Source organism: Pongo abelii, chromosome 10 (assembly GCF_028885655.2).
Source record: "Pongo abelii isolate AG06213 chromosome 10, NHGRI_mPonAbe1-v2.0_pri, whole genome shotgun sequence".
NCBI lineage: Eukaryota > Metazoa > Chordata > Mammalia > Primates > Hominidae > Pongo > Pongo abelii.
Genome location: NC_071995.2, coordinates 1,567,177 through 1,584,970, shown reverse-complemented (window position 1 = coordinate 1,584,970; position 17,794 = coordinate 1,567,177). Strand labels below are relative to the sequence as shown.

Below are 17,794 nucleotides of genomic sequence, written 5' to 3'. Positions count from 1 at the left end.
CTCACGCCTGTAATCCCAGCACTTTGGGAGGCCGAGGCAGGAGGATCACGAGGTCAGAAGATCGAGACCATCCTGGCAAACACGGTGAAACCCCGTCTCTACTAAAAATACAAAAAAATTAGCCAGGCGTGGTGGCGGGTGCCTGTAGTCCCAGCTACTCGGGAGGCTGAGGCAGGAGAATGGCATGAACCTGGCAGGCGGAGCTTGCAGTGAGCCGAGATCGCGCCACTGCACTCCAGCCTGGGCGACAGAGAGAGACTCCATCTCAAAAATAAATAAAATAAAATAAAATAAAATCTTGAAAGCAGAAGTGGAGAGGGACGACACATTGTGAACGGAGAATGATGATTTAAAAGAAGATAGTTGACTTATTAAAAACCAGAGGCTTTGGGGTTTTGTTTTTGTTTTTGAGACAAGGTCTCACTCTGTCATCTGGGCTGGAGTGCAGTGTGCGATCTCGGCTCACTGCAGCCTCGACTTCCCTGGGCTGAAGTGATCCTCCCACCTCAGCTTCCTGAGTAGCTGGGGCCACAGGTGTGCACCACCATGCCTGGCTAATTTTTTTCTTTTTTTTTTTTTGAGATGGAGTCCTGCTCTATCGCCAGGCTGGAGTGCAGTGGCGCAATCTTGGCTCACTGCAACCTCCACCTCCAGGGTTCAAGAGATTCTCCTGCCTCAGCTTCCCGAGTAGCTGAGACTACAGGCGCATGCCACCATACCCGGCTAATTTTTGTATTTTTAGTAGAGACGGGGTTTCACCATGTTGGCCAGGATGGTCTCGATCTCTTGACCTCGTGATCCACCCACCTCGGCCTCCCAAAGTGCTGGGATTACAGGCGTGAGCCACTGTGCCCAGCCTATTTTTTTTTTTTTTTTAAATAGAGATGAGATTTCATGTTACCCAGGCTGATCTCAAACTCCTGGGCTCATGTGAGCCACCCACCTCAGCTTCCCAAAGTGCTGGGATTACAGGCATGAGCCACCATGCCCAGCCCAAAAACTGGAGTTTTGAAATAACACTTTTAAAGTGCTGAAAGAAAAAAAAAGTTTATATCCAGCAAAAATATATTTCAAAAACAAGGATGAAATAAAGATGTTCTCAGATAAATGAAAGTTGAGATAATTTGTTATCAGCAGATCTGCACTATGAGAAATGCTACATATGGAATACCCATCAGGCTGGAAACTTGGATCTACAGAAGAGAACAACAAGCACCTGAAATGGTAAATAAGCAGGTAAATATAAAATACTTTCCAGTCCTTTCATAATTTACTAAGAGACAACAGACTAAAGCAAAAGTAAACATTTAGCAGATTGTCAGACATATCTTTTAAAATATGACAATCAGCTAAGTGGGGGGAGGTAAATGGAATATACTAAGTTTATGACATCAGTGACGTGTGGCCTGGGAAGATGTACAATGCTGATTCTAAATAAACGCTGAAAGTTAAGGATGCATGTAGTTAGCCCTAGAACCACCACCACAAAAAAGGTGTGGTGGGGAGGGGCATGAATGGAAATCAAATAGCAACATGGCAGACAAACAAAACCATATCAAAAATTACATTAAATGATCAAAAGTTAATATCACCAGTAATCTCAACATCACGCACTCTTTGATATGATGCACTGAGGATACAACATCCTCTCATGTGATACTCTTGCCAGAACTGTATAACTACATTCTAATCATGAGAAAACATCAGACAAGCCCAAACTGAGGGAGGAACATCTTATAAATGTATCTTCAAAAATGTTGGCTGGGCACAGGGAAGATCACCTGAGGTCAGGAGTTCAAGGCCAGCCTGGCCAACATGGTGAAACCCTGTCTCTACTAAAAATATAAAAATTAGCTGGGTGTGGTGGCACACATCTGTAGTCCCAGCTATTCGGGAGGCTGAGGCAGGAGAATCGCTTGAATCCGGGAGGCCGAGGTTGCAGTGAGCCAAGATCGCGCCACTGCACTCCAGCCTGGGCGACAGAGGGAGACAGAAACTCTGTCTCGAAAAAAAAAAAAACAAAAAACAGTCAAGGTAATAAAAGACAAAAGTAATACTAAGGCATTGTCACACACTGGAGGAGATTAAGAAGACATGATCACTAAATTTAATGTGAGATACTGGATTGAATTCGGGGCCAGAAAAAGACATTAGGGAAAAACTGATGAAATTGGATGAAGGTCTGTAAATTAATTAACAATACTGTAACAATGTTAATTTCCTGTTGTTGATCATTGTACTACGGTTATGTAAAGTGTTAGCATAAGAAAAAACTAAGTGAAAAGTATTCAATAATTCTCTAGGCTGGGAGTGGTGGCTCACACTTTGGGGGGCCGAGGCAGGAGGATCGCTTGAGGCCAGGAGTTTGAGACCAGCCTGGGCAACATAGTGAGACGCTCTCTCTACAAAATTTTTAAAAATTAGCCAGGAGGCTGGGCACGGTGGCTCACGCCTGTAATCTCAGCACTTTGGGAGGCCAAAGCGGGTGGATCACGAGGTCAGGAGATCGAGACCATCCTGGCTAACATGGTGAAACCCCGTCTCTACTAAAAATACAAAAAATTAGCCGGGCATGGTGGCAGGTGCCTGTAGTCCCAGCTACTCAGGAGGCTGAGGCAGGAGAATGGCGTGAACCCGGGAGGCGGAGCTTGCAGTGAGCCGAGATCGTGCCACAGCACTCCAGCCTGGGCGACACAGCGAGACTCCGTCTCAAAATAATAATAATAATAATAATAATAAATAAATAAAAATTAGCCAGGCATGGTGGCATACACCTATAGTCCCAGCTGCTCAGAAGGCTGAGAGCAGAAGATCGCTTGAGGTCCGGAGTTTTGAGGCTGCAGTGAGCCATGATTGCACCAATGCACTACGACCTGGGTGACAGAGCAAGATCCTGTCTCAAAAAAAAAAAAGAATGAACTACTGATACCTGCAACAACCTAGATAAATCCCACAGATATTATGCTGAGCAAAAGAAGCCAAACACCAAAAAGCTGAAAAAAAAAACCATAATTCTGGTATAAATCTATATGTGTGAAATTCTAGAACAGAGTAAAGTAATCTCGAATGACACAAATCAGGTCAGTGGGTGCCTGAGTTGGGGTAGTGGTGGGGTGTGGCTACAGGGAAGGGAGACAAGGAGACTTCTGCAGAAGCAGAAATATATTGATTGGGGTGGTGTTGCATGGGTGTGTATATTCGTCCAAATTTATTGACCTGTACACGTACAATGTGCGGATTTTATTGTATGTAAGTTACACTTAAAGAAAGTTGATTAAGAAGAAAAAGTCAATAGTACCTCCACCATTCAGCTGTGGCAACACAGGGTGGGGAGTGGAGAAAGAAATACAGAGAGGGCAGAGTGTGTGAAGCTAATGAATTTCACACAGCGCATGGAGCTAATGAATTTCACACTGTAAGACTTTCCCTAGCCTTCAACTGTGAAAGTAGGTTCGTGGTAACTTCTCAGAAGTCTGTATGCCATATGGAACGAGAGAGACAGCAGCACACCATCTCCCCACAGCACATTTTTTGAGGGCAGGTCTCTTAGGCTTTTTTTTTTTTTTTTTTTTGAGACATACTCTTGCTCTGTCGTCCAGGCTGGAGTGCAATGGTGCGATCTCAGCTCACTGCAACTTCCACCTCCTGGGTTCAAATGATTCTCCTGCCTCAGCCTCCCGAGCAGCTGGGATTACAGGCACCCGCCACCATGCCTGGCTAGGATAATTTTTGTATTTTAAGTAGAGACAGGGTTTCACTATGTTGGCCAGGCTGGTCTCGAACTCCTGACCCCAGGTGATCCATCCACCTTGGCCTCTCAAAGTGCTAGGATTGCAAGTGTGAGCCACCATGCCTGGCTATGTCTCCTAAGCTTTTAAGCATAAAAGTAGGATGCTGCTTAAGACTTCAGCACATGGAGTGGGTAACAGTGAACTTCAAGAATCTCATTTGAAAGGAAATATTTTAAAGCTGTTTGATAAGGTTTCGACCAGGATTCTTGATTTGGTTACTGTATAACTTGCTGTATGTGTCGAAAATGCAATATTATTTAGGTCAGACTATTGTTAAATTGACATGTTTGTGTAGCTTATTAATGCCAGCATTAAGTATGAAAATAACACCACTTCATTCCTTCTTCCCAGACACAACCAAGCTTTTGATTCTGTCAGCAGAACCAGTCACTGGCAATTGCACAATAGCGTGTTTTGTGGCTGTTCAGAAGCATAATTAGAGCCAGCATTTTCTGGTGCTTTCTAAGTGCAAGGCTCTGCATGCATTTATAATGTAAGTGCTTTCTATTCATTCATTTCATCCTCACAACAGCTTTTTAAGATTTTAGCAGATGACGAAACTGGGGTTACCTGTGTGTGGTGGTCATACTGCCATGGGGTTTTGGGGCGAGGGTTGAGCCAGCACCTGTTGCACTGCAGAACTTAATCTTTTTTTTTTTTTTTTTTTTTTTTGAGATGGAGTCTCGCTCTGTCACTAGGCCGGAGTGCAGTGGCGTGATCTTGGCTCACTGCAACCTCTGCCTCCCGGGTTTCAGCGATTCTCCTGCCTCAGCCTCCCGAGTAGCTGGGACTACAGACGCACGCTACCATGCCCAGCTAATTTTGTATTTTTAGTAGAGATGGGGTTTCACTGTGTTAGCCAGAATCGTCTCGATCTCTTGACCTCCTGATCCGCCCACCTCGGCCTCCCAAAGTGCTGGGATTACACGCATGAAACACTGCGCCTGGCTAGAACTTGATTTTTTTAAAACACTGTACATAAGAGATTAGACTTACTCTTCATGATAAATATATTTGTGTTAATGTTAACAATATTTTACCCCATATTTTCCAGTGCCAAGGCAGTGAAACACGAAAGTATAAAATAAAAAAAGAAAAAAAAAAAGCTTGCATTCTATTTATAGGATATAACTTCTTTTTGATCCTTTGGGATACTATTTCATCTCACCAGACAAGCTTCTATAATTTCAAAGTCTCTCTCCTAGAAATAGACAAATAAGAAGATAAGTGCCAGGTATGAATCAACACTGAGTCACCTGGGGCTGTGTTTTGTCAGTGAATTTAAACAAGTCTTTGGGTCACAGTTCCCTTCTGCATATCAGGTAGGAACAGCACTTTGTTGTTCTTAACGTTGGTTATAAAGCACTTCCCTACACGCCATGTCGTTTGACCCTAGCAATTCTATGAGATAGGAAGGGGTTACATTGTGACTCCATTTACCAATGAGAAGAGGGAGACCGGCAGTGATAAGCACATTTGCTCAAGATTCTCAGTAATGCAAGGGCAGAAATCCTGGACTGCTGATTCCCAGGTGGCCACAAGCAGCCCAGCAGGCTCAAGCATCAGGGTCCAGGGTCCATGGGAAGTCCAGGTTTTGCCTAGAATTTCCTCTCTCAATTTTAACATGGTTAATAGATGTTCAACTTGAAGGTGACAGGAAACAAATATTCTGTTTGGCAAAATACAAAAGTGCATTTCCAAGTGAACACCAAGGTAGGCACCAGGAAATGACAACGGGTCCCCTTAGTAAACAGTGATCAATTACCTTTTTTCACCAAACCTAAGATGCCACTGATTCTAGAATGCACCATTATTTTGTACCACTAAGAAAGAAAAGGACGTGTCATCAAACTGTCATACAATATTGATTGTGAGATGCATTCTGACCTCAGATATGTTGAAATGCATCTTAATATCGATGAAACGTGGTAATTCAAGGCTGGATTTCTTGAACTGGGGATGATAACCTGTTTAGAAGTCACTAGCTCATTAACTTGTCAATATGGCTGAGCAGCAGCAACACCAAGTGGTGGGATTATCAGTGAAGAGAGAGGAGCCCAGACAAGGAGGACATCACTCCTGCCATCCAGGAACCCACCTCTTGGTTGGGAGGACTGTCCAGGAAAAGTCCAAGAGCCTGGAGCTGCAGACCTCTCAACAGCTCTTCGGTAAAAGCAGCTGTCATGGAAGTGAATTCTCAGGTCTCCTTTGTCTCCTCAATTATCAAAATAAACCAAATTATAAAACACTCAGTTCTTCTGCCCAAATTCTGACGAGGTATTTGAGAATCTAGGGGTCAATTTCTTGACACTTTTACTTTTTTTCAATGAAGTGTTAAAGAGGGAGCTAACATTGACTAAGTACATGATATATGTTAGGCATTGCCCTAATTCACAAAATTAGCACATCTCATTCTCAAAAATGACCTTAGGAGTTGGGCATTATTATCCCTGTTTAAACAGTGAAGAAACTGGAGTTCAGAAAACCTAAATGGGCAAGGCAAGCCAATCAGGCTTGAACAGTTGAGTTAGTTTAAACCGAAGTCCCCCTGAGCCTCAAGGCCATGCACTTTCCACCGGACAGGACGGAAAGCACGGGCTTGCAAAGACTTGTAAAAGCTGGAAAATCATCACCAGGCTAAACCAAGGAAGGCTGATACCCCAACTACACAGTAAATACCAAAACCTCTTCTGCTACAGGACACCTCGTTCAACTTCAGGACCTGTTTAATCAGCAGGGGAGATGGCCTTGCGAGGGTGGGCCCAGGGACAAACAGCTAGTGAGAAAGCTGCTGCCATAATTCACGTCAGCTCCCCAACGGCCTGCCCTCGGCGGTAGCATGGAAATAGGATGTAAAACGGATAATAAATCCACAGGATTTAGGAGAAACAAAAACAAGGGAAGATTGTCAGGAAAAAACCAGAGGCATTTTGGAACAGTGGTTGCCTCCCAGGGTGACTCGGCTCCCTCCCGCCTTCCCCAGGGGACATTTGGCAGTGTCCAGAGGCATTTTTGGTGTCATCCTTCGGAGTGGGGTGCTACTGGCATCGTGTGGGTAGGGGCCAGGTGTGTTCTCAGACATCCTACAATGCACGGAGCAGCCCTCTTCAACAAAGAATTATTGGGTCCAAAATATCCGTAGTGTCGGGGCTGAGAAACCCGACCCTGAAACAACCTTAGGGAAACAAAAAGTGGTGAAGACATTGCCCTTACGCAGCAGCTCATGAACCAAAAAGGCAAAGAAATCACAGGGACTGGCTCTGCATGGACTCCAGGTGCTCATCAGGAAGCAGACCACGCACTTGTCCGGCCATCCCTGTGATGTACCACTGTGTGCACCTGATCCGCACCAGGCTCAAGAGAGGAGCTGGAGAGGAGAAGAACAGGCACGGCGCTGGCCCTCAAGGTGTCACCGCCTGTCTGGAGGAGATGGGCATGTGCAGAAACACACACCTGAGCCTGTAAATACATGTGTGCTTGTACACATAGGCAGAAAAAACTGAAAAGGAATGCACCAAAATCTTACCAATGATAACTCAAAATCATCATTTTCTTCATATTTTCAATAAAAATATGAATGAATTAAAAAATGAAAAAAAAGTCAATGTTTTTCAGTGAACATGTGATACTTTCATCAGTTCTGATAAAACAGGCATATCCCAGGGCCACATGTTCTCGCAGCTGCCCCACCTCTGTGGTATGGCAAAGGAGGCCAAGATGGGGAGGGAGCAACAGAGCAGAGGAAGGACCTATGATTTTGTTTGCTTGTTTTCAGACAAGGTCTCCCTCTGTCACCCAGGCTGCAGTGCAGCAGCACAGTCATAGCTCACTGCAGCCTCAACCTCCCAGGGTTAAGTGATGCTCCCACCTCAGCCTCCCAAGTAGCTGGGACTACAAGCATGCGCCACCACACCCAGATACTTTTTAAAATTTTTTGTTGAGACGGTATCTTGTTACATTGCTCAGGCTGGTCTCGAACTCCTGGCCTCAAGCCATCCCTCCCAAAGCACTGGGATTACAGGAATGAGCCACCACGCTCAGCCTGTTCCCACTGTTAACACTCTTGCCTGCCAACAGGTGAAACCGCTGTCTTTCATCCACTTAAGTCCTTCAGCAAATGTTCACTGAACACCCACTGCATGTCAGGCGCTGTCCCATGTACTTAAGATACAATAGTGGACAAAATAGACAACAACCCCTGCCCTTGTAGTGTTTCTGTTTTAGCAAGGGGAAGCAGACAGAGGACCAATAAGGGAAATATAAAATACCTGTATGTTCCATGGATATAACAGAGAGAAATAACGCAGAGAAGAGGGCTAGAGAATGGTGAAAGGGTTATGATCTATATAGGAAAGTCACAGAAGTCCTCGCTAGGGTGAGGTTGCAGAGGTGGGGGCTGCCCACCAAGGGCTTGCAAGCCAGTGTGAGAACTTGGCTTTCTCCTGCATGAGCTGGAAGGCCACTGGAAGGTTTTGAAGAGACAAGTGACAAGATCTGACATGTCACACAGGATTGCTGCCCTAACTAACTCAGAAAGACCGATTAGGAGGTGCCTCCTAATGAGCTGGGATGAGAGGGGTAGAGGAGGTGAGAAGTCATCAGGGTGCTGAGAATGTTCTGAATTTGGATTTGGCAAGAATCACTGATGGATTCGATGTCAGAAGGGAAAAGTCAAGACTGACTCCAGGGTTTACAGCATGAGCAACGAGGAGGATGAGATGGAGAGGGCTGTGAGAAGGCAGGGACGAGCTCAGAGGCATGTAATTCTGTAGAGGAGGTGCTGCTTCAGCAACATGGGTCTGGAGCTCAAGAGAGAGGAGCAGGCAAGACACAAAAACATGAGGTTCCTAAGTGTAGAGACAATACTTACAACCATCAGAGTGTACAGTCCAGTCACACATCACCTAACAACAGGGATACATCCTGAGAAACATGTCATTAGGCAATGTCATTACTGTGTGAATGTCACAGAGTGAACTTACACAAACCTAGATGGTAGAGCCTACTATTCACCCAAGTGAGATGCTCTAGCTGATTGCTCCTGGGCTGCAAACCTGCACAGCATGTGACTGTACTGAATACTCTAGGCAGCTGGAACACAGTGGTAAGTATTTGTGTATCTAAACAAATCTAAACATAGAAAAGGCACAGTGAAATATCTTATGAGACCACTGTGGTCTATGCAGTCCATCATTAACTGAAACATCTTTATGCAGTGTATAACTGCACATAGAGAAGACAAGAGGTCCAAAGAGATAGAGAAAATCAGGTGAGCTGCTGCCGATGAGCAAGAAGGGAAACTGGAAGAGTGAGATGCTCTGGAAGCCAAGTGAAGGTCGTACAGCAAAGGGGAGGCCATGAGCCAGGAGTGGTGGCTCACACCTGCAATCCCAGAGCTTTGAGAGCCCAAGGTGGGAGGATCACTTGAAGTGGAGTTCAAGACCAGCCTGGACAACATAATGAGACCCTATCTCTACAAAAAATTTAAAAATTAGTCGGACATGGTCGTGTGTGCCTGTAGTCTCAGCTACTCAGGAGGCTGAGGCAGGAGGATCACCCGAGCTTAGGATGAGCTTTGGTCAGGATGGTCTCGAACTCCTGACCTCAAATGATCCTTGGCCTCCCAAAGTGCTGGGATTACAGGCGTGAGCCACCTTGCCCAGCCTAAAGCTGATTTTAGATATGACTTCACAGAGGTTACCTTTTTAAGAATAACAAAATGCAACAAGTTAAGATTTTGGGTGACTTCCAAATCCAGGGAACATATCAGCATTTGCTTAGTTAAAACGACAGATGCCTCTGAGATGGGGGCAGCAGGACCCCTTCCTTTTCAGCCAGGGACTTGCCGAATTCTCAGCTGCGCAGGACCAGGTCAGCACTGAGCTCTCCTCTCCCATTACCTGCCTCCCTCTTCCTTCCCTTCATGACAGCCCACCCTGAGCATCTGTGCTCTCCCAGTCCTTCCACAAACCTCTCTTCCTGTCATGTAACGATCAAAATCACTCCTATGCCTGATGGGACACAGTCAATGTCCGTGAGATGCATTTCCCTGGAGAAGGGCGAGGCATGCTGACATAAGCAGTCGGTGATGCTAGTGTCCCACATAAAGCAGCCTCCATCTTTCAAGGCAGAGCAAGTCCAGGGCAGGTGCCAAGGGGTGCTAGCGGCCCTGCCAGCCAGCCCGCATCAATATCACCATAAAAGCTGTCGCGTCTAGAGCCCCACAAGGCTCCAGGCATGGTCCAGATGCTTATGTACACTAGTCCTAATCACCACATACCACATAGAGATAGGTATAAAGTTACTGTTTCCAGTACACAAGTAAGAAAATTGAGACACAGAGAAGTCAGGTAACCTGCCCTACCTCAGGTGATGCAGCTGTGCTGGGGTTTGCACCCAGAAGTCTGCCTCAAAAGCCCTCCTCATCCCAGCCTATACTCTGTCAGTGCAACTGAGAATGCCCCCTCTTCCCTCACTCACGGCCCCCCGCTCCCAAGGGTCTTACTCTAGTTCTCAATTTATATACACAATCTCTTTAAAAGTTTAATTACTTTGATTGCAGGTCTCATATCCCCAAACAAGATTTCTAAGAAAATTCAGTAATTCTTTACTCAAAATTTCTCAGGAGAAACTGCTCAACAAATACAGGTGAAATCTATAACTGGGGAGGAGTCTATGACAGGCACTCAACTTTGCCCCAACCTCCCAGAGCAAGACAAGCCTCCTGTCATCTGGGGGATATTCACCGGTAAGAGAAATGCGTGTGGGGCCCCTGGCCTCTTGCCCATGTCCATCCACTGGTTAAGTTCAGGAAGTGTCACCAGTGCAGGCACGACGCCAGCAAGAGCCCAGGAGCTCAGGGCTGCTCTGCAGCTGCGCACCTTCGGTTCTGGGCCTGACCTCTCTAAGAGGAGCCAGACTGAGAGTAGCAAACAGGATAGCCAGGAGCTGGCCTCAGAAAAGCTTTGTTACATTTTTCATAACATTTTATTTTTATGTTACAGTTTTTGTTTCCCCAACAGGACTCAGAGCAAATCCAACAATTAATCATTTGCAGATAACTCTAAAGTGACCTTTGGGGGCTAAAGTGTGTAAACCAAGAACTTTTGAGTCCACTGCCTTTTCTAAGCCAAGGCCAGCTATCGTTTCCCAGGCCTCAGTAAATCCACTGTATAAATTAGACAGGAGTAACCTTTTAGGAGTTAGCATTTCTGGGGCTCTAGGAGGCTACAGAGGAGAGGAGATTGTATACACCTTTAAGAAAGGTTAGGGTGCCTCCCCCCAGAACTCAGGCACCAGCCCCAAAGTCACCCAAAGCTGGAGACAGAGGCTTGTCATAATCTCCCAGATGCCGGCGAACCACAGAGGCCCCTGGCAGGCCCAAGCCCAAAGCCAGGAGCACAACCTGAGCCTCCAGCTTGACCACAAGCCCTGCCTCTGAGACCATGACTGGTGAAACAGTAACTCTGTGAAAGCAGCAGGCCCAGAGCACCCCCCAACCCCTTTGGTGGGGACACCCCAGGCCTGTCCACAGCAGAGGGATTCCCAAACCTGAAAGAGCTCGAGCTGCTCAGAGTGACAGGATGTTAGAGCTGGAAGGGGCCTCTGGACCGACGAACCCAATGCTCTCACTTTATAGAAAAGACAAGCAAGGCCGGGCACGGTGGCTCACGTCCATAATCCCAGCACTTTGGGAGGCTGAGGCAGGAGAATCACTTAAGCCCAGGAATTCAAGACCAGCCTGGGCAACATAGCGAAACCCGATTTATACAAAAAATTTTAAATAAAAATTAGCCAGGCATGGTGGTGCATGGCTCCTACAGTCCCAGCCGCTGGGGAGACTGAGGTGAGAGGATCACTTGAGCCCAGGAGGTCGAGGCTGCAGTCAGCCATTATCACACCACTGCACTCTAGCCTGAGCAACAGAGAAAGACGCTGTAAAAAAAAAAAAAAAAGGAAAGAAAAGAAAAGAAAACATTACTGAGACCCAGAGAGAAGCTACCGTGTGCACCCCCACCCACTCAAACACCCTCCCCAGCAGAACCTCAAGAAAAGACAGTGATGCAAAGAACAGGACATCCGGGTGGGTTGGCTTCTTAGGAGAGTTGGAGGTTTGGGGTGCCAAAGACCTTCTTAGAGAATGCCCCTGTCCCTTTAAGGGCTGTACTGCTGCCAGCACCCTACGTGCTTACTCAAAGGGGATCTCTAAAGGGAATCGGAGAGCCTGGCAGCCAGGCTGGGTAATGATTACAGTCAGCACAGCCCCCTGAGGACCTTAAGCGACAGCTTGAGTCTAGGCTTCCTGTGGTCTCCGTCTCCGTGCACAGTATCTGGGAGGGTTAGGGGAGAGCATCTTCCCCCAGTACCGAACCAGGTTCCAAATCACCCAGGAGGAAAGAGTTGGGAAGAAAGCCACATGGGTGGAGAAGCAGCAGGGAGAGAGACCAACTTTAGAAAGTCTAGAAGAGGATTCATGCAGCACAAAAAGACCACACTGCAACCACAGGGGCGAAGAAGTCAGGAAATGCTGCCGCAGCAGCCAGCCCAGTGGCGAGACCGCAAGCCAGTGGGTCAAACTGGGATGGAGGGGGCGGAGGTTTAAATTTAGCCAGGTAAACAGAACCAGGCCAGGGGTGGAGAGGGCCTGGTAGGGGCTGTGCAATCACCTGCTCTCCAGAGTTGGGGCATTTCTCGCTGAAGGGAACAGTCCAGCCAGAACTGTACCAAACAGCAGATCCGTTTTCAGGGTTCCTCCAGCATGCTGTTTGGGGGAGTACGCAGGCTGCACCCCAGAGATGGACAGAAGGTTAGTTTTACTTTAAAGTGTGGCTCAGATTTAAAATGAGCATGTCTTTTCATCTTGATGGCAATATCGATGCACAATCCCTCTGCTGGATGTTTCTGGACTGGTAGATACGATGAAGACACTCAACAGAAACCAGCCAAGGCTGCCTGTAAGTGGAGCTCCCACATGCTCTCATTGCCCAGGGGGCTTTTACATCTACTGCTATTGTGTGTCTTCAGAGACCTGATGGAGTTACCAAACAACCAGTAACTACCACCACGACGAAACACTCTGAGGACTGCATTCAGGAGTGGCACTGGAGCAAAGGTGGGTTCTGAAGACCTGGTTAGAAGATTAAGGAGATAAATGGCAGGCGGTTTGAAAAGGAGCCAGAGAGAAAAAGCTCTCACGGACACGAGAGCTTTTGTGGACTGACTGGTTTCTATTTCAGAGAAGACAAGGACTATCACTTCATGTAAAAACTTTCCTCCATGCTAGAGAAGCCAGGCTGTGGCAATCCAGAAACCAGCAGAACCATCCTAGAATTAAAAATTAGAACAGACCAGCCTAGTCCTCTGCCTTTCTGGATCCTGAAGAAGAGCAAACAAAAAATCTTTCAGCTGCCACTGGAGTCAGAGGGTGAAATACACAAGGGAAGAAGAATCCCAGATTTTTTCTTTTCGCAGCATATGGCTCCCAGCAATTTTGGCAGTATCCCTTTAACTATGCTTTTTGGACAGAAAAAAATTTAGAAAAGGGTAGTTTCAAGTCAATAAGAAACCCCTGGTGATATTACAATCACCAAATGAACTAAAGAAGGGACCAGTTTCAGACACCTTGGAGAAACACACAGACACACACCCTCAACCACCTATTCATATTCAAATACATATGATATCAGAGCCTGGGAAAGTACGAAATCCATGGGTGAAAAAAGACCAGCCAGCTCCTCCGAGCCTGGCTCCTGCTCCCCTGGCAGGCAGATCCCACAGAGCGTCCCACGCCCTTGGCCTGACTGTCTTTAAGAAGAGAAAGAAAGGGAAGGGGAGATGTCTTTCCTGGCTGCCTTTGGGTATTGACCCATCCATTGTCGCTTTAGGTTCCTTTGCTCCCTTCACCTCCTGCCCTGTTGTCCGCGCCACCTGCATCCGTTAGTAAAAAGTCCTGGTTTTAATTGTGACCCTTCCCTTGGACTGCTGGACTTGTCATCACCATGAAGACGCCAGCTCCATCACTCCTCTCACAAGGGTGCCTAAGAGGTCTCTTTCAGCGCTGCCATCCTTCCAAGGAGACACACTTCCTCCTTCTTGCTATTTATAACCACAAATCTTGTGTGTCAAAGCGAGAACAGACACTATTTTGAGATGGAGGAAAACCACCCCTCAGTCTTCCACCTCTAATAGGTCGGTGTGTTTGCCAGGACCTGTGTGTGTGAGCCTAGGCAGGGGTGCGGGTGCAAGCTCCAGGTCTGGCACCCACTCGTCTGTGACTGAGATGGGGAGTCTTGCCTTTGCATAAGTGAATTCTACCGGTTAATCGGATGGCAGGAGAGGCTGGGTGCAGGAAAGGGTCCTTAGGCTTTCTGAGGGCGTGCCCACTGCTGCCTGGACTCTCTGTTGCCTTAGGGGCAAGCCACAGGAGGGGGCTCCCTAGGCTTCCCCGCGTGTGCCTGGATGAGTGCTGGTGGCTGGCTAGCAGCTGACCCTGCCCTGCTGAGCCAGGGTTTTCAGCAGACACTGACGGCATGGGCACAGACGTCCCATCGCAGCTCTGGTGAGTGGGCACATTCCGGGGCCCCTGGAGCAGTTCGGGGGGTTGATTCCATGATCCCTAGCTTTTCTCCTCCAGGTACCAGGCTGAACCCCTGCCCAGGGGAGTAGCAACTGGAAGCTGTTGCCAACGTGGCCAGGTGGCAAAAGCAGCGAAGAAGGGCCCGGGTAAAGTGGAGAGGAACACCCGACACACACCCCCCTTCCGCTGAGTGACCGACCCAGGGCCGGAGCCACCTCAGTGTCCCTCCCTGAAAAACAGCCAGTCAGGCTCCCCGCAAATCGAATTGCCTCTCCCAACGATCTGCAGCACGCAAATATCCAGGAGTTCGGCTCTGACTGGGGCGCCGGCCACATGTCCACCGAGGCTCCAAGAAAGCGAAGGAGGAGGTCCCGTCCCGCCTCTCCCACGGCGGGGACGTGGAGCGCTGGGGCAACCGGAGAAGCACAAAGCTGAGCGGCCCCCGGGCTCTACCCGCCCGGTCCAGGCAGAAACGCAGGCGCCCAGTCGCTTCTGGCGGGTAAAGGGATCCAGATGTGGCCCTGGAGCGGGGCCGCCCGATGCGGGCGCAGACCTCGGCGGAGGGTCCAGGCTGGGCCCGACCAAACCCGGGAGAGTGAGCGCCAAGCTCAGCGGCTCCCCCTCCTCGGACGGCCGCCCCCGGAGCCCACCTGCCCGCGCCGAGGGCCCGGCGGTCCCCAGCTTTGTTCGCTGCCCCGGCCCCGGGGCGACTCCCTTCCCCCGACCTGACCCCGCGGCGGCCCCTCCCCGGCCCTCCCCGGCCCTCCCCGCCCGACGCCCGCGGCGCGCAGACCCACCCGGCGGAGAGAGACCCAGCGCGGCCGGGAAGGCGGAGGGGCCGTCACCGGGGCGAGGGCCGGCGCTTACCTGCATGTCCCGCCGCTCGCCAGGCCCGCGGGCTCCGGCCCTGCCCGGCTCTTCCTGCGCCCGGCTGCGCTGGGTGGGGGCGCGGGGGGCGGCTGGCGGGGCCCGGGGAGACCCTGCCCGCTCCTCTCTCAGCGCGCGGGCCGCTCGGGCCGCCGCGTCCGACTCTTCATCCGCGGCCGGGGCGCGGGGCCGGAGGCGCGGGCGGGCGTGCTCAGCTCCCGGGGTCCCGCCGAGGCGTCTCGGGCCCCCCCGATGCCGGGGCAGCCTCCGAGGTGTCCGCCCGAGCCCGGCCGGGCGGCCCCGGCGCTCGGAGTCTGCGCGCCCCCCTGCCGCCTGGAGGGTTCCCTGCTCCGCGCCGGGGACCCCCGAACTCGGCCGGCGGGGACAGTCGGGGGTGCGGAGCCCGCGGCCGATCCGGAGGGAGGCCCTGGGCCCGGGGCGCGGGCTCGGGCGGCCGCCGTCGGTCTCGCTGGGCTGCGCGCCCTGCTCCGGAGCGCGGGACCCGGGGAAGAGTCGGCCCGAGTCCGCTGCGGGGCGGGTGGCGGCCGCGGCTGGGAGTGCAGGGGCCGGCGCTGGGCGAGTGGATGGATCCCGGGGGCGCCGCCGCCTCCGCCCCGCCTCCCGCGCGTCCTCCCCGCCCCCCGGCAGCCGCGCCGGCCCCGGCTCCCTCCTGCCCACCAGCCGGGCCGCGACACCCTCCCGGGGGCTCCTCCCGGGCGCTGGGACCGTGACCTCCGCACCTGCCTCCCGCCCGGTTCCCTCGGCCCCTAAGCAGAGCGGCCCGGGGGCCTCGCCGCGGGGGTGCGGACAGGGAGTCTCCGCCGCCCGCCCCCTTCCCCCGGCCCCGCACGCCTGCCGCCTCCTTCTCCTGGAACGTGACCCGGTCCTCCGAAGAAACCGCGGGTCTTACCCCGGCCAGGAGCCCCCTCGGGGCGCCCAAGGAGCCGGTACCCGCGCCCCGCGATCCTGGCACGAGCGCCCACCTCGGGGTCTGCGGGGCCAGAGGCTCTGAGACGGGAAGAGAGTTATGTCCTCCGCTTTCTTGCTACGCGTCCTCCTTTGAATCCCCCAGAGAAGTAGAGTGACCCGGGAACTGCTTTGCCGCTTTGCAAACCCAGGTCATCCCCCTCGCAGTCCTGGGCCCTTCCCTACAGAGCCCAGCTCAGAAAGATCCCTGGGTTTGGGAAAAATGAGGCAGAAAGGTTTCAAGGAGCAAATGTGTTCTCTCAATACTTTTGTCATGGATATAGGGCTAAATAATTCTGATGTTTTATGGAGAAACTGAGGCACAGAAAAGTCTGACGACCAACCCATAGTCACTGAAGGGGCTAATAGCTTGAGAAGGTCACTAGAGTCCAGGGCTCGGCCTTAGTTCAGATCCAAGTTTAAATACTTTTCTGGAAGTCCCATGTCCTTTTGTAGGTAACCTCATAGCACCCCTGGGTGAGCTGCCCAAGAGGGTGTCCAAGGAGGTGAAGCGGGTGAGCTAAGGTCCCAGTGGAGGCAGGAGCTGCTGGTCCCTGCTCCAGACCCAGGTAACAGGGACCAACCAAGAGCAGCCAGCAGGATCCCAGGCCTGCCCTCCAGCCCCTTTGATTTTACATTCTGAAAAACCCAGTCTCTTCCCTGAGGAGGAGGTCGCCCTGCTAAAGAAATTGCCTTCCAATGCAGTATAGTGAGGGGAGGGAAAATACAATAGTAATAATCAAAGGCTTTGCCTTTTTACAATTAGTAACCAAACAAGGTGACAGCCTCCCCCTTTCAGTGGGGGAAGGGGCAGCAGGGAGGGTCAGGGAATGGGTGGGACCAGGAACCCACCACATTGGCCAGGCAATAAGGAGCTATTGTCCTCTGGATTTTACAATAGGAGGGTAAGAGCTGTTGCAGCAAATACCCCACTAATTAGAGGGCAAGGCTTCCTTGGAACTGTGCTGGCTTGGGCCGGAGGTGCACTGTGACTTTTCTCACCTCAGGTGCACTGTGACTTTTCTCACCTCGGAGTGAATGAATGGGGTTTATGAGACCAGGTCCAGCAACCATAAATGAATGGCCTATAATTGTTGTGGGGAGCCTGCCTGCTGCTGGAGGGAAGCTAGTTCAAGGCTTTATCTTGGGGACAGATGGTATGAGGAGAGTTGGCCTAAAGCAAGCAAAAACGCTTTTAATCCACTTTGCCAAATTTCAAGCAGGCTCAGTTTCTCTCTTCCTGAGAATAAAACATCAGTTCTAGTGTTAGGGTCTTTTTTTTTTTTTTTTTTTGAGACAGAGTTTTGCTCTTGTTGACCAGGCTGGAATGCGGTGGCACAATCTCGGCTCACTGCAACCTCTTTCTCCCAGGTTCAAGTGATTCTCCTGCCTCAACCTCCCGAGCAGCTGGGATTACAGGTGTGCGCCACCGTACCCAGCTAATTTTGTATTTTTCGTAGAGGTGGAGTTTCACCGTATTGGCCAGGCTGATCTTGAACTCCTGACCTCAAGCGATTCACCTGCCTCGGCCTCCTAAAGTGCTGGGATTAGAGGCGTGAGCCACTGTGCCCGGCCATGGTGTTAGGGTCTTTGC

General features: G+C 50.4%; 1 protein-coding gene across 2 annotated transcripts in view; it reads right to left on the bottom strand.

The window, feature by feature from the left end:
• The window catches only part of WNT5B (Wnt family member 5B), a 121,076-nt gene extending 104,807 nt beyond the window's left edge, over positions 1–16,269 (bottom strand). Inside the window, exon 1 of one of the 2 annotated variants that reach the window (XM_054526526.2) lies at positions 16,218–16,269. Coding sequence is in view for 1 of the 2 variants with exons in the window: in XM_024256300.3 (XP_024112068.1) it covers positions 15,235–15,240 (6 nt within the window). In the remaining variant the exon portion in view is untranslated. Of the gene's footprint in view, positions 1–15,234; positions 15,806–16,217 lie in introns of those variants that run through there. The other variant, XM_024256300.3, reaches the window with a different exon arrangement.
• Positions 16,270–17,794: the final 1,525 nt, after the last annotated feature.